The sequence below is a fragment of the Aethalodelphis obliquidens genome, unplaced genomic scaffold (assembly GCF_003676395.1).
Source record: "Aethalodelphis obliquidens isolate GAN/ISIS:26980383/991018 unplaced genomic scaffold, ASM367639v1 scaffold29, whole genome shotgun sequence".
NCBI classification, from domain to species: domain Eukaryota; kingdom Metazoa; phylum Chordata; class Mammalia; order Artiodactyla; family Delphinidae; genus Aethalodelphis; species Aethalodelphis obliquidens.
The window spans coordinates 14,076,364-14,093,490 of NW_020837973.1; the positions used below are offsets into that span (position 1 = coordinate 14,076,364).

General features: G+C 45.6%; 1 protein-coding gene across 3 annotated transcripts in view; it reads right to left on the bottom strand.

Annotated features, from left to right (window-relative positions):
• Positions 1-17,127, bottom strand: part of MYO10 (myosin X) — a 215,532-nt gene that overhangs the window by 12,650 nt on the left and 185,755 nt on the right. For all 3 annotated transcript variants that reach the window (XM_027125358.1, XM_027125356.1, XM_027125357.1), the window contains 10 exons: positions 16,600-16,833; positions 16,214-16,259; positions 14,608-15,474; positions 13,194-13,317; positions 9,522-9,765; positions 6,424-6,519; positions 3,697-3,790; positions 2,943-2,998; positions 1,203-1,345; positions 751-945 (listed from right to left, as the gene is read on the bottom strand). In XM_027125358.1, the coding sequence (XP_026981159.1) occupies positions 751-945; positions 1,203-1,345; positions 2,943-2,998; positions 3,697-3,790; positions 6,424-6,519; positions 9,522-9,765; positions 13,194-13,317; positions 14,608-15,474; positions 16,214-16,259; positions 16,600-16,833 (2,099 nt within the window). The remainder of the gene's footprint in view (positions 1-750; positions 946-1,202; positions 1,346-2,942; positions 2,999-3,696; positions 3,791-6,423; positions 6,520-9,521; positions 9,766-13,193; positions 13,318-14,607; positions 15,475-16,213; positions 16,260-16,599; positions 16,834-17,127) is intronic.

Below are 17,127 nucleotides of genomic sequence, written 5' to 3' on the forward strand. Positions count from 1 at the left end.
AACAGGCATAAACTAAAGTCCAGTTCGAGGCTCTGGAACAAGAGTGAAAACTCTCCCCTCAGATTGCTGACTTTCTTTTCCCCTTCCTGTCCCTTGTCTTCCTTTCGTTTAGATTCTCCCTTCAAAAGAAACCATTGTGTAAAGCAAGCAGTCCAGGTGTTCAGACACCAGCCGAAAGTGGAATGGAGTGACTACAGTAAAGAAATACATGAGTATTTTTTGGAATGGAGGAACTGTATTTCAAAAGCACAAAATCACGACTAGCAACAAAAAATCAAAATAAACAACGTAGAAACACCTTTTGTAATACCGAAAGGCAAGAAAAAATCTTACGTGACCACTTTTTATTATGCTAGGTTATGTTCACCGACAGTCAGGGTTTACCTTTTTAGGCTGCATTATGACTCTCACAGTACAACGGTGAGAAAGACAAAAACACAGGCATAGAAAAATAAGGCTTCCTGTAGGAGAACTTCTGTCTGTTTACATCTCCTTGCCTTTGGAGGAATCTTTCTGCAACCCAATAAACCAGGACCCCTTTACTATGGTTTACATATCAAGTGTTCACATAGTTAACCACGGACAGCCTCAAAAGATAAATCAGCAAAAGAGATTTTTTTTGGGGGGGCGGGGAACGTAAACACCCCAGGTAGGAAGCTCACTCCTTCGCTCCGAGCAAACCCACACCTCCTATGACCGGACAGGCCATGTTTCAGGCCCAGCCAGTCCTGAGCACACCACACCGCTTACCTGTCTCTTTGAAGATCTTCTCGTCCGGCGGGACGACTGAACAGAGGCTGTTGAGGACCAGGGTGCCCAACTTCAGAGCATTCTTCTCCGAGCTCTTGTAGTAATCCAAGGAGTTGTGGGTTAGCACAAACCACCGTTTCTTCAGTTTCAGTGAAGACATCTTCGGACTGTTTTTCACTTCTTTGTGCAACCACCCTGGAAAGAAAGAATGAAGGGTCAGCTCAAAACTAGGATGAGGAACTTCACATACCAGGTAACGATTTGCACCCGGCTTACAAATGGGTCGGATTTCTATATATGTGCTACAAACGGCCACGAACATTTCTTATTTGATGATTTTTAACAATGTCAAGAGGCAAAATTACTCAGAAAAGTGGCTCAAAACGGAAACGTGGCAGATATCCGTGTAAATGAAAACGGGACTCCAAGTAAAAAAGCATCGGTGGCATCACCTCTCACTATAAATTCCTGGCCTTCCACTCTGGTGTCCCCCTTGGATCTCTGCAGCAGTGTTATCCAGTGGTGCATCTCCTCCGGCGTGTCTGCGTTGCAGTGAAGCACCCGGTTGGCCGTGATGATCACAAATGAGTTGGGTCTGAGCAGTGGGGCGAGAAGGAAGCAAAACCTCTTAGCTCCACTGGAATCACCACCTCCGTCTGACCCAAGACAAAATGCCTTTTCCCCAGCTTATGGGTCACAGGGATAAAAACGGCAGTGCTATGTGTATTTTACGTTAAGGCAAACCTTGCTCATTTCTGTAGGATTTATTTTATGCCTCATTAACCTTTAAACCTGGAGCAACACATCCTGAAGGTCCTGGAAGGGAAAACATTTCTTAATGCTGAACTTTCCAGATGAAATTCAGTTCCAGGAAGGCTAACTAAGGTGACTGTGAGGGAAAATTTTTTTTTGATGCCTCTCCAAAGTAAATTTCTTCCTGCCTCTGGGTATGGCTTTGGATAATATTTCTGTGGGTGGGTAATGCAACGTCAGATACCAGTAACAGGAGGTCAGTAAATAGGTGTAAGTGGAACATCTCATCCGCTTGATTATGCCTGGTACAAAGAGCCACCTGGGTCCATGCCTTCAACGCAATCTGACAAGGGTGCATCTCCCAGGCAGGGATAACCTAATAATGGAAATTTACTTTCTCCTGCATCTCTTTTTAGCTGGCAATGCCCTGAGTCTCTCATAGGCTCTTAAACAAGATTTTTCTGTAGTTGGGAAGGAAGAAAGGTGAGCACTTGAGGAAGAGAGAAAAGCCTGGGTAGGGATGGAAGGTTCTTGCGTGGATCGTCACGTGCCCAGCCTGCCTGATGTAGGGGTTTAGGAGGAGAGAGACGCAGATCAGAACTTGACTGTCAGAACAAGCATCTGGGCTTTAATCACTGACGTGACACACACGTGTTAAAGGTTCCTGAGCCGGGTATGAGAAGGTGTAGGGTGACTAGTAGAAACAAAGAATCTATGGTTCAGGAGAGCCTTCGTCAACGATGGGGCGATGGACACCCCGGAATTCTCACTCGGCCCAGGAGACACTATTTTTGTTGTCAATTTGAATACATTTCTATTCTCTCTCTAAAGCTATGTCATTGAAGGCAGAAGTCAATTTTGATTTGTACTCAGAATTCCCAAGCTGCAAAGCAAAATAGAGATGGGAAAGACGAAGGTCACTGGGTACAGAGACCCCCGAGACCGTCACCGAGGATGGTCTGCCTTCAAAGAACAGAACCAAACACATGCTATTCTAAGGGCACAGGTAAGGGAGGCATGTCAAGGAAAATAAATGTTTGTGGTTTAATTTATTAATATTCCACATATAAATTACCATCAAAATCCTTTTCAAATTCATTATTAAATTTTAGAAAGGGGAACTACACCCACCCCTGTGCTGGGATACAGGCATTTTCATCCTGCATGAGTCCCAAGTCTGTCCCTGTATGACTGTCTAAATTAGGTTTCCAAGGTCTCCCCTACTCCTGACCCCTCCAACCCGCCGCACTCCAAAGACACCCAGAGAGGAAGACTGCGGATGAGGTCAAACTGGGTACCAAGAAGGAAGTCTCTGATTGCTGGGGTTGACCAGGTGGGAACACACAGCCTAGAGTCATTCCCCAGCCCAGAGCACAGAGCCTGTGGGCGCACGCAGGTATCCAGCAGTTACTTTTGTTAAGAGTCACACCTGAGCTTACCTATCAGGGCTGTCCGAGGCGCACACAGAATCAATGAGCCCCACATCCAAAGTGCCCTGGAAAGAAATGAAAAGCAGAGACACTGAGAGGACCATTCAAGTATAGCACACATCATAACACCCCTAGATGATGACTCTCTAAACAGGCAAACAAAAAAGCCTCCTTTGTGTGTTCACTGCAAAATAGTAGTTATCTAAGGAAACGTCCCCCTTCATTCAGCACAGACAGCCTCTAGACAGGGCAAAATCTGCAGTCCATTCATTAAATAAAGTATAAACGAATCTTTCTGTCTTGTTCCTAAAATACTTTCAGTGAAGGGTGTTTACAAACTTCTTTCAATCATACAACTTTTCTGATTTACACTATGATCTATCATCGAATTTTGTAATTGTGAGGAAATCAAACTCTCTCTGAAATATGATTTTGTGGCTCTGTTTACGTGCCTGGGATAGAGTGATGTCAGAAAGAATACAATTTGGAATTCACTATATCCTTTGGAGAAAAGTGTAACGGGCTTCCACGGTTTCATAAAAATTGGAATTTTTTTGAGGTGGGAGAATAGTAATCTCTTACTACTTACCATCTTCTATAATTTACTCTCTTTTTCTATATGATTTTTAACCAAGATGTTCCCGTTTCTCTCTTTAATTATTATAATATTTCTTCTTATTTTTTTTTTTTTAAAAAGACTGTCTACAAATTCCCAGTCCTGTGGCAGGATGCCTCCCTCCACACCCCACCCAGGCTCACGCACCACGGCGTTCTGCGGGTTTGCCTGTTCATCATGCATCTCCCGAATCTCCTGGTCCGTGGATGCGTGGACCTGACTCAGCACGCTAAACCACTGGCTGTGGGGAGGAGAGAGCAATAGTCAAGGGGTGGCCAACCTCCGCATGCAATACGGTGACACCCTTCTCCACATCCTCTGGGAAAGCGACATCCCCTCTGAGCATCCCTCTGGCCCCAAGGACCTCAGTAGACATTTAATAATGATGATGGTAAGTTCCTAGAGAAATTGGCAGCAAAAAATGAAATCCTCAGTTCTACCCACGCACTTAGATCAAGGGTCTTTACTGAAGACATTATTTATAACCTAGGGAACATTCAAGTGCCTTCTCAATTTTAAATTCCGAGGTAAGAAGCCCAATGTAAGAGCATCATCTCAGGGTGGCCGCTGGATGTCTATTTTCCCTGCTCATTTCCAGGTGGGGTTTCCAACCATCTGATAGGATTTCCACTTAAGTGAATAAAACCACAGGAGAGCTGGAAATAGAAAACAACTGCCTAGAGTAGAAAGTAGAAAATTATTTTGACCAGAGAACTCCTCTATCTTCATTTCAAATGACTTTTCTCACTTGTAGCCACATTAGAATCAGATAATAAAAGAAAACATGTCAACTCCAGAAAAGTAAAGCAGAACAGAAGTCATGATGTAACTAGAAACACAATACGTGCTTGAGGAAAATGACCATGAATATCCATCCGTCTGTGTCAGTTCATCCATCCATCGTTTATTAAGCAACTAAAGTGAGAGGTACCAAATGTGAGAGAGATGCTAGGACATCCTTCTCCTGGAGGGGGCTAATCAGACACATATACACACTCCTATAACTAAGGCAGAGGAGAAAGTACTTGGTACCCAATGGGATATTTAAGTAAAAAATTAATATCTATATTTAAAGGTAAGTCATGTAAGATACTTACAGCAAAGCACTAAAATCTATCTCCTGTGATTCCTGAAGGAGCAAGATGTAACCAAGAGCTTGAAAATACTCAACATATACAGACTCGTAGGGAGACCAAGGGAAACATCTTAATATGAATTGGTTCATCACTTCTGGTTAACCCAAAGGCAAGACTTCAGTCATTGCTTTATAAAGCTCAAAAGTATCCGAAATCAGACACTGAACAACACAAACCTTCAAAATGCAGGCCACATGGGATCAGACACACACACACAGCCACACAAAATCTGTTGTGCTTTCCATCTGTACAGGTGACCTCCTTAATACAAATCTCACCCCTTAAGTGCAACTTGAAATCTGAAAAGGAATTTGTAAAAATGTGTTCCCCTGGTCAGGGCAAAAAGTCCTTGGCTAAAATATTCCAAATGTTAAATTTAGCAGGTTCATTATGGCACAAAACAGACAGGACAGCTGGGCCTATAATTCAGCTGTAAAAGCTGTGGGCATTCCCTGGACCACAAAAAACCACACGTGGTCTCTAGGAGTCCCAGACGGAATGATGGGGCTCTAACTCCAGGTCTGCTTGTTTTTCCAGCTTGTGTCATAATTTATGGATCCAAGTGGGGTTTTAGTTTGTTCCCATGGGAAGAATTATTTTCTTTGCCCTTAATGCTGCTACCATGGTGTTATATCAACACAGAAACATTCAAAGGGCAAGGGGTCGGTCGTAAAGGCCCCGAGAACTCACTAGAAGATTCTAGTGGTTTTTCTGAGCTGCAAAGTGAAGAAGACAGGCCGAAGGATCTCAGCCTCACAAATCAGAAGGTATTTTCTGGCGTTGCTCAGAGCGGATGACAGGCATCTCCAACGTGACCCTATACACCCCCAGGGCAGCAGGAACAGAGACAGATGCTCCACTGCGTGACCCTGCCATGCATCACACGGAGAAGCACACACCAGCTCTTCTTAATTCTGTGCCACATCCCAGCACTGCGATGGAAACCAAGGTCCAGAAAAGTCGGACAACTTGCCCCAGCCAATGAGGGACACCACTGTCCTCCGAGCTCAGTCAAAAATCTAAGCTCCTTAAGAAGCTTCGTGCCTCCATTCAATAGAATTGACCTTGCGTTACTTTACAGATTATACTACCTTTTCTCTGTACCTCAGTCTCCTATTCTGTAAAACTGGATAACGGTGATACCCTCTATAGGGTTGTTGTGAGAATGAAATGAGTTAACATATGTGAAGCATTCTGGAACACTGCCTGCAATATAGTAAGTTCCCTAAGTGTTAACTATCTCTTCCAGCCGATGGAATTCTTCACTATCAAGGCCTTAAGCACCCTCCCAACGCCACAGTCCTAGCATTTATTTGAACGGCCAAGGGTTAATGTTCCTGTTTTTTCAACCCTTAAGCAAACAGAAGCTGCTCCCTTTCAAAGCTCAGAAGCTTCCAGAGGGTGGCTTTCAACTGTGTGTAGCAGCACAATTTACATATGCTGCTGGTGACAATAAAAGCCTGAGTGTAAATAACAAGGGGTCTCTCCAGTGGCATGTGAAGCTGGAAATCTGTGTGCTTACTGTACGGAACACAGCCCAGGGAGAGAGTCCCCAGGAGACAAGGACATCCATCTCTTCCGACGCTCAGTTCTTCAACCATCCTAAGAGAAAAACCCAACTAGAAAATCAACTAAAATCTTTTCAGCACCAGTAGGCTCAAGAGTGATCCGTGTGATGTCCGGGCCTGCACAGGAGCGAGGATGTAGTTATGACCAAGTCGAGGGCACAGCGCCTCACCTGGCGTCTTCTGGGGATTCAGCGATCAGGTGGAAGGTCCTATCAGTCATAATGATGTCAATCCCGTTTTCTTTGCTGGTGTTATCTATGATCTCCCTGCAAAGGGACACAAGCACCAAACGCAAATCAGGAACACAGAATTCTTAATAAAGGGCAAGAAAAGAAATTTCACCGTAACTGAAAAATCAGATACCAACACTTCCGCCTTGATTTTCTGCTTTTAGAAACGATGAAGACCCTTGTGGCCTCTAGGGGGAGGCAGGCTTTTCTCTTTCCAGAAAGGTGATCTGCTGTGTGTGTGTGTGTGTGTGTGTGTGTGTGTGTGTGTGTGTGTGTGTGTGTGTGTGTGTGTGTGTGTGTGTGTGTGTGTGTTTTTCTAGATCTCAATCCCATCTTGATCTCATCCTAACACTCTCTAAACAACACTGGAGGTTTAAACTCAGGGCACCAGGTTAAGATCAGGGTAAAACACAAGCAGCTGTTCGGATGGGACCAGAGGTGGTGATCTATTTTGTGAAGAAATGTGCTGGGGATACAGCCAGCTTGCTTTGTCAGCTGAAGTAGTACAGCTGTTCACAGTTATTTTACAACTACGATATTAAGCAGTCTGGTTAGAAAAAAAAGAAGATTGTATGACTTTTTAGGTAGAATCACTGAGATGAGATAAAATATTTTTTAAAAAACCAGGAAGATCAGAATTCAGAGGAGTCTGTGATCTTCCTGGGAGTGGAAGGAGAGAGGTGGCCCCGACTGGCGGTGGGGGTGGGTGATAAGCATGGGAGCCTCTGGAGTAGGACAATAATCCCCAGGGGAAAACTGTCCAGACCACGTCACCCTGGACCAGCCAATCTGCTTCCTGAGAACTCAGCTACCTTGCGTGTAAAACGACGCGGTGTCGTGGCTCTGAACCACAGCGGTCCATCAAAATCCTGGGAAACGTTCAGAAAACCCATGTGGGGCTTCCTAGGGTGGAGCCCAGGGACTTGCATTTATAAAAAGCTTCCCTGGAAATGGGGGAGTGATGATACTACCAGGGCACCAAAAAGAGTCTGGAAACGACAGGATAAATGAGGTGGGAGCTTTAATAATAGATGGTGAGTGAAAGAAAAGATGAAGGGGGTGGTGTATAAATTGAAAGAGACTTGAGCGATCTGTCATCCAATTAAAAATTATGAACCTTATTTGGATTCTGATTTGAAAAAAGAAACCAACCCAAACCAACAAGAACACTATCACCGCCATGTATAAGATAACTGGGGAAATGTGAACAATGACCAGAGTTTGGACGGTAGAAGGAGCTCATGTTCCTTTTTAAATGTGATCATGATATTGTGACTATATATTAAAAAAGGTCTTGATCCTTCAGTGTGTACTAAATATTTACAAGTGAAATTATATGACGTCAGGACTTGCTTTAAAAAATGTAGTTTGTAGGGGGGCAGTTTGTAGGGTCACAGATGAAACACCACTGGCCATCGGTGGGCAACCACTGAAAGACGGGAAATGGACACACAGATCTCATTCCAGTCTCCTACCGACGCTTGCCTATGATTGAAATTTTCTATAATAAAAAATATATTTTTTTCTATAATAAACTTCAAAATATAAAATAAATAAAAAACTCTTAACGATGGTGAAACCTTAACAACTCATTGCTTTTTCTCTACAGAATGTGACCAACAGCTGAGGAAGGGCTAACACTTCCTTACCTCTGTAATTTTCACAGAACACCTGGAGAATAGGGCTTCATTAAGCATGTGTTTGCTACAGAGTGAGTAGCAAAAGGGACATCCAAAAATACACGGGTGAAATTCACCATCACAATTCTGTCTCTCAGCCTCCTGGCATCTGTGGCCCCCCTCCTACAGGGTGAAGAGAGGACCAACGCAGTATGCAGGGCCAGGGGAGGACTGCAGGAGGTACAGAGCTATGCCATGCTGCTGAAACTTGTAGGACTCAGATGCAAACTCCCACAGACTCATCTGACTACGGAGCATGGTTTCCTAAGGAACCTCAAAGGGGCAGCCTTGAAAAGTCTGATACTGTGCTGTCTGCACTTCACAATTTGGCCTTAAAATTAAATACAAAGAAGACTTTCTTCCCTTGAGTAAACTTTCCGCTTTCCAATGAATCATTTTCTAAAGTTTCTAATGCTGGCTGAGCAGGAACCATATGTCGTTTTCAGGTCTACGACTTCAGGAGTTAATTTGGTCTCTCAAAGCTTATTTTTACCCGTGTGCTGAAAATGGATGGTTGCTCAGTTTGAGTGGAGGGTGGCCACACCAAAATAAATTCTATGCTTAGTGTCTAATTACCCAAGAAAACAAGCTGCCCCGCAATTCCCAACATTTTCTGAAAACCTCACTTAATTTTTAGCAAATAGGCCCTCAGTGGTTCAATGCTTTGGTTCTATAAGAAGGTGGCACAATGGAACTCCCCGGAGGTCCAGTGGTTAGGACTCAGCACTTTCACTGCCGTGGGCCTGGGTTCGATCTGAGGCCAGGGACCTAAGATCCCACAGGCTGAGCGGCATGGCCAAAAAAAAAAAAAAGTGGCAGAAAAAGGGGGTGTGTTGGATTCAAACACCAGCTCTGTTGCTCTCATTGTTGGGTATGAAGAGGCTAGTATACCCAACAGAGGTGGAAGACAAATGATTCCTTTCACACACCTCCCGACTGGCTGTCTGCTCCCAATTTAGCCATCTGTTGGCTATAGCTGGGCTTGGAGAAGAATTAAAAGTGATAGATTGACCCATAAAAGGATGACAAGATGCTCAACCAGTCGCTCAATACCCACACCACGGTTCCTGTGGACCGCCAATGACGTTTCCAAAGAGCTAGTTTTATGTCCAACTAGCATCTTATAACCCAGAGCTGAATGTCTGAAAATTCACAAAAAGTGAATTTCACAGACGAAGTTTTATTTCCCTGATTTCCTAATAATTCAACCCACTGAAAGGAACGATGAGGACGCACCGAGTACCTCTTACAATCTACTGCTTCAGAGAACTTGCCCCAGACAGCTTGTAGGCAGGGACTTAACTGATGGAGCAGCCCCGAGCCCCGGTCAGCAGCCCTGGCCAGGGCTCATCAACATACTTGGCTGCCCGGACTTCCACGGTGCCCTTGAGCTTTTCCTCGCTGTCATTCTCAAAGTACATCAGCTTGGCCTGGCGGAGGACGAACCAGCGCTTCTTCCAGTTTCTCCTGGACAGCGTGGAGGAGCCGCCGCCCTTCTTGTGCAGCCAGCCTTGCTTGAGGGCCTCCTGCTTGGAGCGGAACCACAGGAAGGTTTCGTCCTTGAGGACGCACCAGCGGCGTTTCCAGGTGTTCATGAGGCCACCTGTCTCCCCAGGGTTGGGTAGGGAGGGGTTTAAGAAAATCCGTCATATTGGATCATAAGATCAGCAGGTCTTCAGGTCCAGCCCCTCCTTAACTTTGCACCAAATGACCCGCCCTCAGACACCCACCGATGACGGGTGAGCGCACTGCTGGGTCGTGTTCAGGGGGCACTGGGCAGGTGTCACACTGGCTTGGCTGGATTACACAAGAACGCTTCCTTTTCTCCAAAGCAGCTCCTACTCACTTAGCTGAGAAATCCTGGTGAGGGGCTTAAAAGCAAGACCAGTCAGGGACTGATACTCTAGCCCCGGGTTGAGGCGGGACAACGGACGGGAGGACCACGGACGGGAGGCGGGGGAGAACCGCTTCCATATGGTTGGATCATGCTTCTGTCCAAACACCGCAGGAAGGGGAAATGAGTTTAAAATGTGTCAAAGTTGACACATTCCTTCCTTGTTTAGTCAGTGTGAGGAACAAAATTTATCAGTAACTCCAGAGTTTAGCAATAAACCCTAACTTACATCGGAAAAGAAAAGCATTATCATCTGAAAATGGCTTCTTTGTATAAGGTATAAATTTAGAATACGAGACAAAGTAAGACTCCAAACCAAACTGTGACAGTACCTTAAAAATGAGAATTTACCTGTAATTTATTTTAGTGGAAAACTTTTTTTGGTGGAGACAAATTAGACAAGGATATACAGACATTATTTCTATAGAGAATATATTTCTAATACTCTTCTAGCAGGATAATTTTATTTTAGTTATTCTAGATTCCCCAAGGATGCTCAGAGTGACATCTTACAACCATGATTCAAAAATCTGCTTCAACGAACCCACTGAAGAATAAATACTGCATCTACTTCACTAATTATCAAGTGTCCACAAGTTATTTTTTTGATCAGCCAATAATAAAAATAAAGAACATTTAAACGTGGATACTGAAAGTAAGTATAAAGAAAATGCCTTCCTTTTACAGATTAGAAATAAATTTAGAACAGACCTTCTAAGATTAATTTTTTCAGTGGTTGCTTCAATGATTACAGATCTCAACTTCACAGTGGAACAGAAGATGCGAAGACAACACTGGTTTCTCTTTGCAGTGCAAGGCGCACTTGCTTCGCGGGCTTTTACAGACCGCTGCCCTCTCTCGTATCTACAGCACTTACTGCTCACCTAGTTGAGAAGCCTTTGTGATCACACCAAGCGCCAGAGCTGTTTCCTAACAAACAGCAAACTTGCCAGGGGGTACCAGAAGGAAACTGGTTTTTTTTTTCCTTCTTGATTTGTGGCTTTAATCTCGGTTTCTCAAAACAAGCCAAGAGGAAACTGTAGTACAAAGTTATCCTATTATCTTATCGTCTTTGGATGATAAAGGTTATTCACAGCTGTTTCAAAGACACAGATTACAACAGTCATCCCAAGAGCCCTCACCCACCAGTCACTCTGCTGCTCTTACGTTATTGATGGGACTCACTCCCAGCCCTGCCCCCCCCCACAATTCCGGGTGTTCCCTTCGTATTTCATCTAGAGAATTTGATCAACGCTCTTAGTTTCGTGACTGTAAACACCTTTAGTAGTAGTAGGCTGGTGCAAACTCATCTACGCTCACAAAATAGAATCTGGTGGTTGGTTAGATTTTCCTTATCATTGGTTTCTTTGAAACTTTTGGTCATAACTTTAAGACTTTATTAAACATTAAATGGTAATGTATCAGAGATTAAGTGGTGACGCAGTTACACAATAACTCTTTGTTTTATTAAGAGATGAGTGTGCCAAAACTTCCCTTGCTTGCCTTCTTGAGCTCTTAATGCTTTAATCTTGGGATTTTAGCGCTCTGAATGTATCTTTACTTTTTCCTAATCTTATTTGTTTTAATCAGACAATTATACAATAAAAGAATGCCATATATTATAAATAAGAGTGATTTACGGGGAATTTTTGAGCTAACTTAGGGAACAAGATTAATTAGGGGGAGAAGAAAATATATGACTAACAAAAAGCTTTATTTATTCTGAGAAATGCATGAGAAAATCTTAAAATGCTACAATTAGATACTTATTGGGGTTATTAGGTTCTGATTTGTGATTATATTTTTTCCTTCATCCAATGAACACTCGATTATTCGGTTAGAATTTCTCAATCTTTTTCATTCCAACGCTCCTACAAGAATTCCCATCAACCAGTGACCCTGGCCAATAGGAAGCTCTCCCCTAAAAATAAACCTGGAGGGGTTTCTGTGAGCACCTGGAGGATCTGAGGCTGAGAACAGCAGAACTTTGAAAAGCAAATGAATGATGTTAGCAGTTAGACAGACATTGAAGACGGGGGGAAAAAATGAAAAGGAGAAGACATAGATGAAGAAGAGAAAAAAATATTAAGGGCAAAGGAGATATGAGAAAAGATAAATATGCCAACAGGAGAGAGAAGCAAAGGCAAAGAACAGAAGAAACAGGGAAAGGGAACCCAGAATAAAAAGGTTTTCATGGGGGAAGAAGAAAAGGAAAAGGGAAGAAAGAAAGATGGCAGCAGAAAAGAAAGTGAAGAAAAGGCTCAGAGAAAACATAAAAATCTTGAACCATCTGGGGACAATGGATCTTGTTATCTCTGCCCCATCCCCAAGATTTGGCCTCTTTCCCCTCATGGAGTCGAGGGCCGTGGGAGAAACCAATCCGCTCTTTAGATGATCCGCATAAAACTCCTACCAAAAATTGGTGCTGATTACGGTTTCTCATGATTCCTGTCCCTGATTTGGAAGTCAAGGTCAAGAACGTGAATAAGGCATGGGTACAAGGTCCTGACTAAGTACTTTTCCAGAAGGAGGATGCTTCAAGGTCTCCAAGTATTAAGGTTCAGTACAGTACATTCGAAGTTTCACAGCAATGCAAAAATATAATTAAAAATTCTAATCATGAGCAAGCGATAGACAGTAGGCATCGCAGGCAGTTTAAGCCAGGGGTGATCCTCTCTCAGATCTTTACTTCCCCATGTATAAGGGTGTCTAATACTCCTGTGGGAGGGAAGAATGCAGCTTCATCACGGTAATGGGCTGCACTAACCCCAGTAGCAACATACATGTGTGTTTGTATGTATGTGTGAGAAAGAGAGAGAGGAAATGATGTAGGAAGGAAGCAAGGAAGGAAGGAAGGAAGAAGGAAGGAAAAGAGCACAGATGTGAGAGAGACATGGAGGCAACAGGGAGAGAGGGACTGAAAGCGGTGACAGTGGTTGCAGACCCTTTGTCCTAACGCTGCATATGGTCCAGTAGGGTCCCCCACATCACACCACCACGGCATCCTCCATCCACCTAAGAGGACCTCACACCAGGTAAGGGGTATGTGGGATAACTTTCTCAGCCCCCCTCCTTCAGCCTCAGCTTCCCATCACTTCACCCCCTAACCCAGGCACCAGGGTGGCTGCAGGTCATACCTTTCATGTACAGGAAGCTGTGGAAGTAAGGCAGCGTGACACAGCTGTACACAGAGTCCCGCCGGTATGAAAGTTCATCGTCCGTATCAAACCGAGAGTCGAAGTCCTCTTCACTATCTTCAAACTGGACCAGGAGAGACAGAGAGAGCCAACAGTGAGCAAAAAGGACAGAAAACAAGCAAAGGAAATGCCCAGCATAGGTCAACACTGAAAAAGTAAAAACAACGGACAAAGAAGCAACACGCTGCTTCGTCACAGTGCAACGGAGTGTGGTCATCAAAAGAATTCAGAATTACAAAATACTGCCTTCTGGTGTCAAACCGTCAGTTGACTTGATACGTAACACGTGAGACATATTTTAATCCCAAGGCTATATATTCAAAGTACAACGCTTTTGTTTAAGCGTACAATTTTAATCAAACCATCCAAGACTTAATTCCCTTTAAGTTACTGTGCTAAAAATGTCTTCAAGGACTTCCCTGGCGGCGAAGCGGGTAAGAATCTCCTTGCCAACGTACGGGACACGGGTTCGAGCCCTGGTCCGGGAAGATCCCACATGCTGCGGAGCAACTAAGCTCGTGCGCCACAACTACTGAGCCTGCGCTCTAGAGCCCGTGAGCCACAACTACTGAGACTGTGTGCCACAATTACTGAAGCCTGTGCGCCTAGAGCCCGTGCTCTGCAACAAGAGAAGCCACTGCGATGAGAAGCCTGTGCACTGCAACGAAGAGTAGCCCCCGCTCGCCACAACTAGAGAAAGCCCGCGTGCAGCAACGAAGACTCAAGACAGCCAAAATTAAATAAATTAGTTAAAAAAATATATTCTTAAACAAATAAACAAACAAATAAATACAAATATCTTCAAGCCTTAGAAAGGCAAGGGAGTATTTAACGCACAGACAACGGGAAAAAATAAAAGTAAACTATAAATAAATCCAGAAGCTGGAAAGAGCACGTTCAAGCCCTTAAAGGTTCCTCCCTTACAACCAGAAAAATATACATCACGTCCTGCAGCGGGCGGGTGAAGCTACCGTCAGGAAAGGTCTCTGAAGTGCCCCTGGCAAGTCGCGTTCCAGTTTAGGGCGGGTCTCATTTCCCAACCTGCTGCAAAGCCAGCACAGACACAGCCAGAGCCTCCACTGAAAATGCCAGTTTTCTTAGGCTTTGGGCAAGACGCAGTTCTGGGTTTTGCGTTCAACCTCCAACAGGCACCAATTTCCACTTACTTGTGTGACGATAGCTTTTGGCAAGAGAGAGGGGTTTAAGGCCACCTTAAGAGCCTGACTTTGGAATCCTGGCCCGTTCTAGGGGGGATGTCTTCATCCAAGGGATAGTGCAATGGGGGCGAGGACGGCAGACAACTTCCACCGCAATGCGGGCAAATCGGGGCCCCAGGAGGACAGCGGGTACTCACCGAGGACTGGGCCCCCTCCGAGCTGAAGCGGTAGGCCCCCGAGCTGTTGTACGTGCCCACGGAGCATCGGTAGTCTGGGGACCACTGGCTGCTGTAGGAGTTGGAGAAGGTCACGCTGCTGCCGGAGGTGACGGCCCCGTCCTCGTAGTCGTCCTGGTCGTAGTTGTAGTCGCTGTCCGGGGAGGGCAGGCCCCCAGGGGTCTGGGGCATGCAGTAGGTGGGCTCCCCAGAGGAGGAGTCGTGCTCCGAGGGGGCCAGCAGCACGGTGCTGTCGGGGTCGGGGCTGGTGGGCACCACGGTGTCGTTCATGTAGGGGTCCTCCTCCGAGGATTCGTCGCTGGTCCGGATGCCACTGGTGCGCTGGTCCGAGTGGCCGTGCTCGCTGGGGTTGGGCGAGTCCTTGAAAGCGTCGTCGTCGGCCTCGAAGCCCTCGTCCACCTCCTCCTCCGGGTAGGGCTGGCTGAAGTTGAAGTTGGGCTTCTCGCCGCAGGCACCCTCGGCCAGGTCGGCCCGCACGCCCACAGACCCGCTCCCCACCGACAGGGAGCGCTCGATGTTGCGGACGCACTCGTCGATCTCGTCGAAGTTGAGCGACTCCAGGAACTCCTGGGCGGCGCGGCAGGCTTCGTCCTCCAGCCGCCGCAGCTCCTCGTCCCGCAGCTGCTGCAGCTTCTGCAGGGAGGCCTCGGTCAAGGACAGCTCCTGGCGTTCCTTCACACGCTGCAGGTCCTCGATTTCCTTCTCCAGGCGCAGGATCTCTTCCACCTGCTTGTTCTCCTTCTGCTTCTCCAGCTCCCGGGTCAGCTCGGCCTCCCTCTGACTCTTCTGCAAGGCTTCCTGTTCCCGCTGCTTCCTCGCTGCTTCCTCCTGGACACAGAGGAAGGAAGGGGTCAGGTCAGGAAGTGACACTATGGAGAGTGCGGGCAGCGACCCTCCTTTGGGATGAGATGTGCTTGCCGGGGGCTGAACTGCATCCCTCCCTCCCCCAAATCGCTCTGTGAGGCCCCAACCCCCAGTCCCCTCGGGATATGTCTGGATTTAGAGCAGGGCCTTTAAAGAGATGATGAAGTTACAATGAAGCCGTGAGGTAGGGCTCTAACCCAACTGACTGGTGTCCTTATAAAGAAGAGGGGATTGGGACACACGCACGGGGCACTGGGGAAGCAGGTACGCAGGTGCAAGACCACGTGAGGACGCAGCAAGTTACAGAGAGAGGCTTAAGAAGAAACCAACCCTGCCAACACCTTGATCTTGAACCTTTAGCCTCCAGAATTGTGAGCCAATCAATTTCTGTTGTTTAATCTGCCCAGGCTGTACTACTTATGTTATAGCAGCCCGAGCAAACTAATATAGTGATTACACTGGTCTAGAGCTATCATGCCGTCGTGATTCACACTGAAACCTTAAGACATTCACACACTTTTACCCAATGTAATGGGTTAGAAACTGCAGCATAAACATCTCCTCTAAAATTCTTCCTCCTGTATATTTATTTTAGCTTTGAATCCTTCTCCCTACATGTTTACTTTAGTTTCAAATCACTGAGGCAAAGTGTTTGAACTGGGAAGGTAACAGACAAGATGTCACGTGTCGCGGCATTCTTTACCTGTTGGGCGCGGAGCTCAGCTTCTCTTCGTTCCCTCTCTCTTTCTCTGAAAACAGTCAAGAAAAAAAGACAGTGAATATAAACGAAAGCAATGAAAAAAAATCCAACCCCCGCTTTTCAGAGAGCGAACTTTTTAACAGAAGCTTTGCAAAAGACAACTTAGAAGTGTGAAGGAGGGATAGGGTCTCTTCCTTTGGCAATACACCTATTCTTTGCCTGAATAAAAATACCACAAAACTGGGTCTTCAACGCCGCTAAGGAATTTTATCTGAGCCACCAAGCGTTATCGTTTCAAACTGCAGGTTCCTGCGAAGCTGGATATAGAGCATAAAAACGCCAGAGGTGTCCTCCTGTCTGTTTCATCTGAGCCAAGAAAGGTCCCATACCTTTCCTCCTCCTCCCGCTTCCTCTTTTCTTCTTCCACCCGTTTCCTCTTTTCCTCCTCTGCCCGTTTCTCTGCCAGCAGCTGTTTGTAAACTCTGCGGGCAATCTGACCTCGGAGTTGCTTCTGGAAAACCACGGCTGCTTTTTTCAGGTGCAAAAACCTCCTCCTCAGAAGGAATGCTCTGTAATTCTTCTGTATAATCACTACACAATACAGGACCTTCTTGTATTGCTTTCTGAAAATGAGAACAGAAAATAGCACAACAGAATAACTGTGGAGGTAATGAGGCTTCGAGCTCTTCACACGAGTTTACGTTAATGTTACAAGACAAGACAGCAGGACCTCGTTTGGGGCTGATCCGCTCATAACGGAGCCGACAAGGAGGCCCTTGTGGGCAAAACAAAACAGAAGAAAAACAAAAGAATAACAACAAACGAAACTCAAGCAAGACCCTAGCATCATGTTGGCTAAATAAACACATCACTCCTAATACTGACTTTGAAAAGTCCCGGCAGGAAGTTGGGTTGTA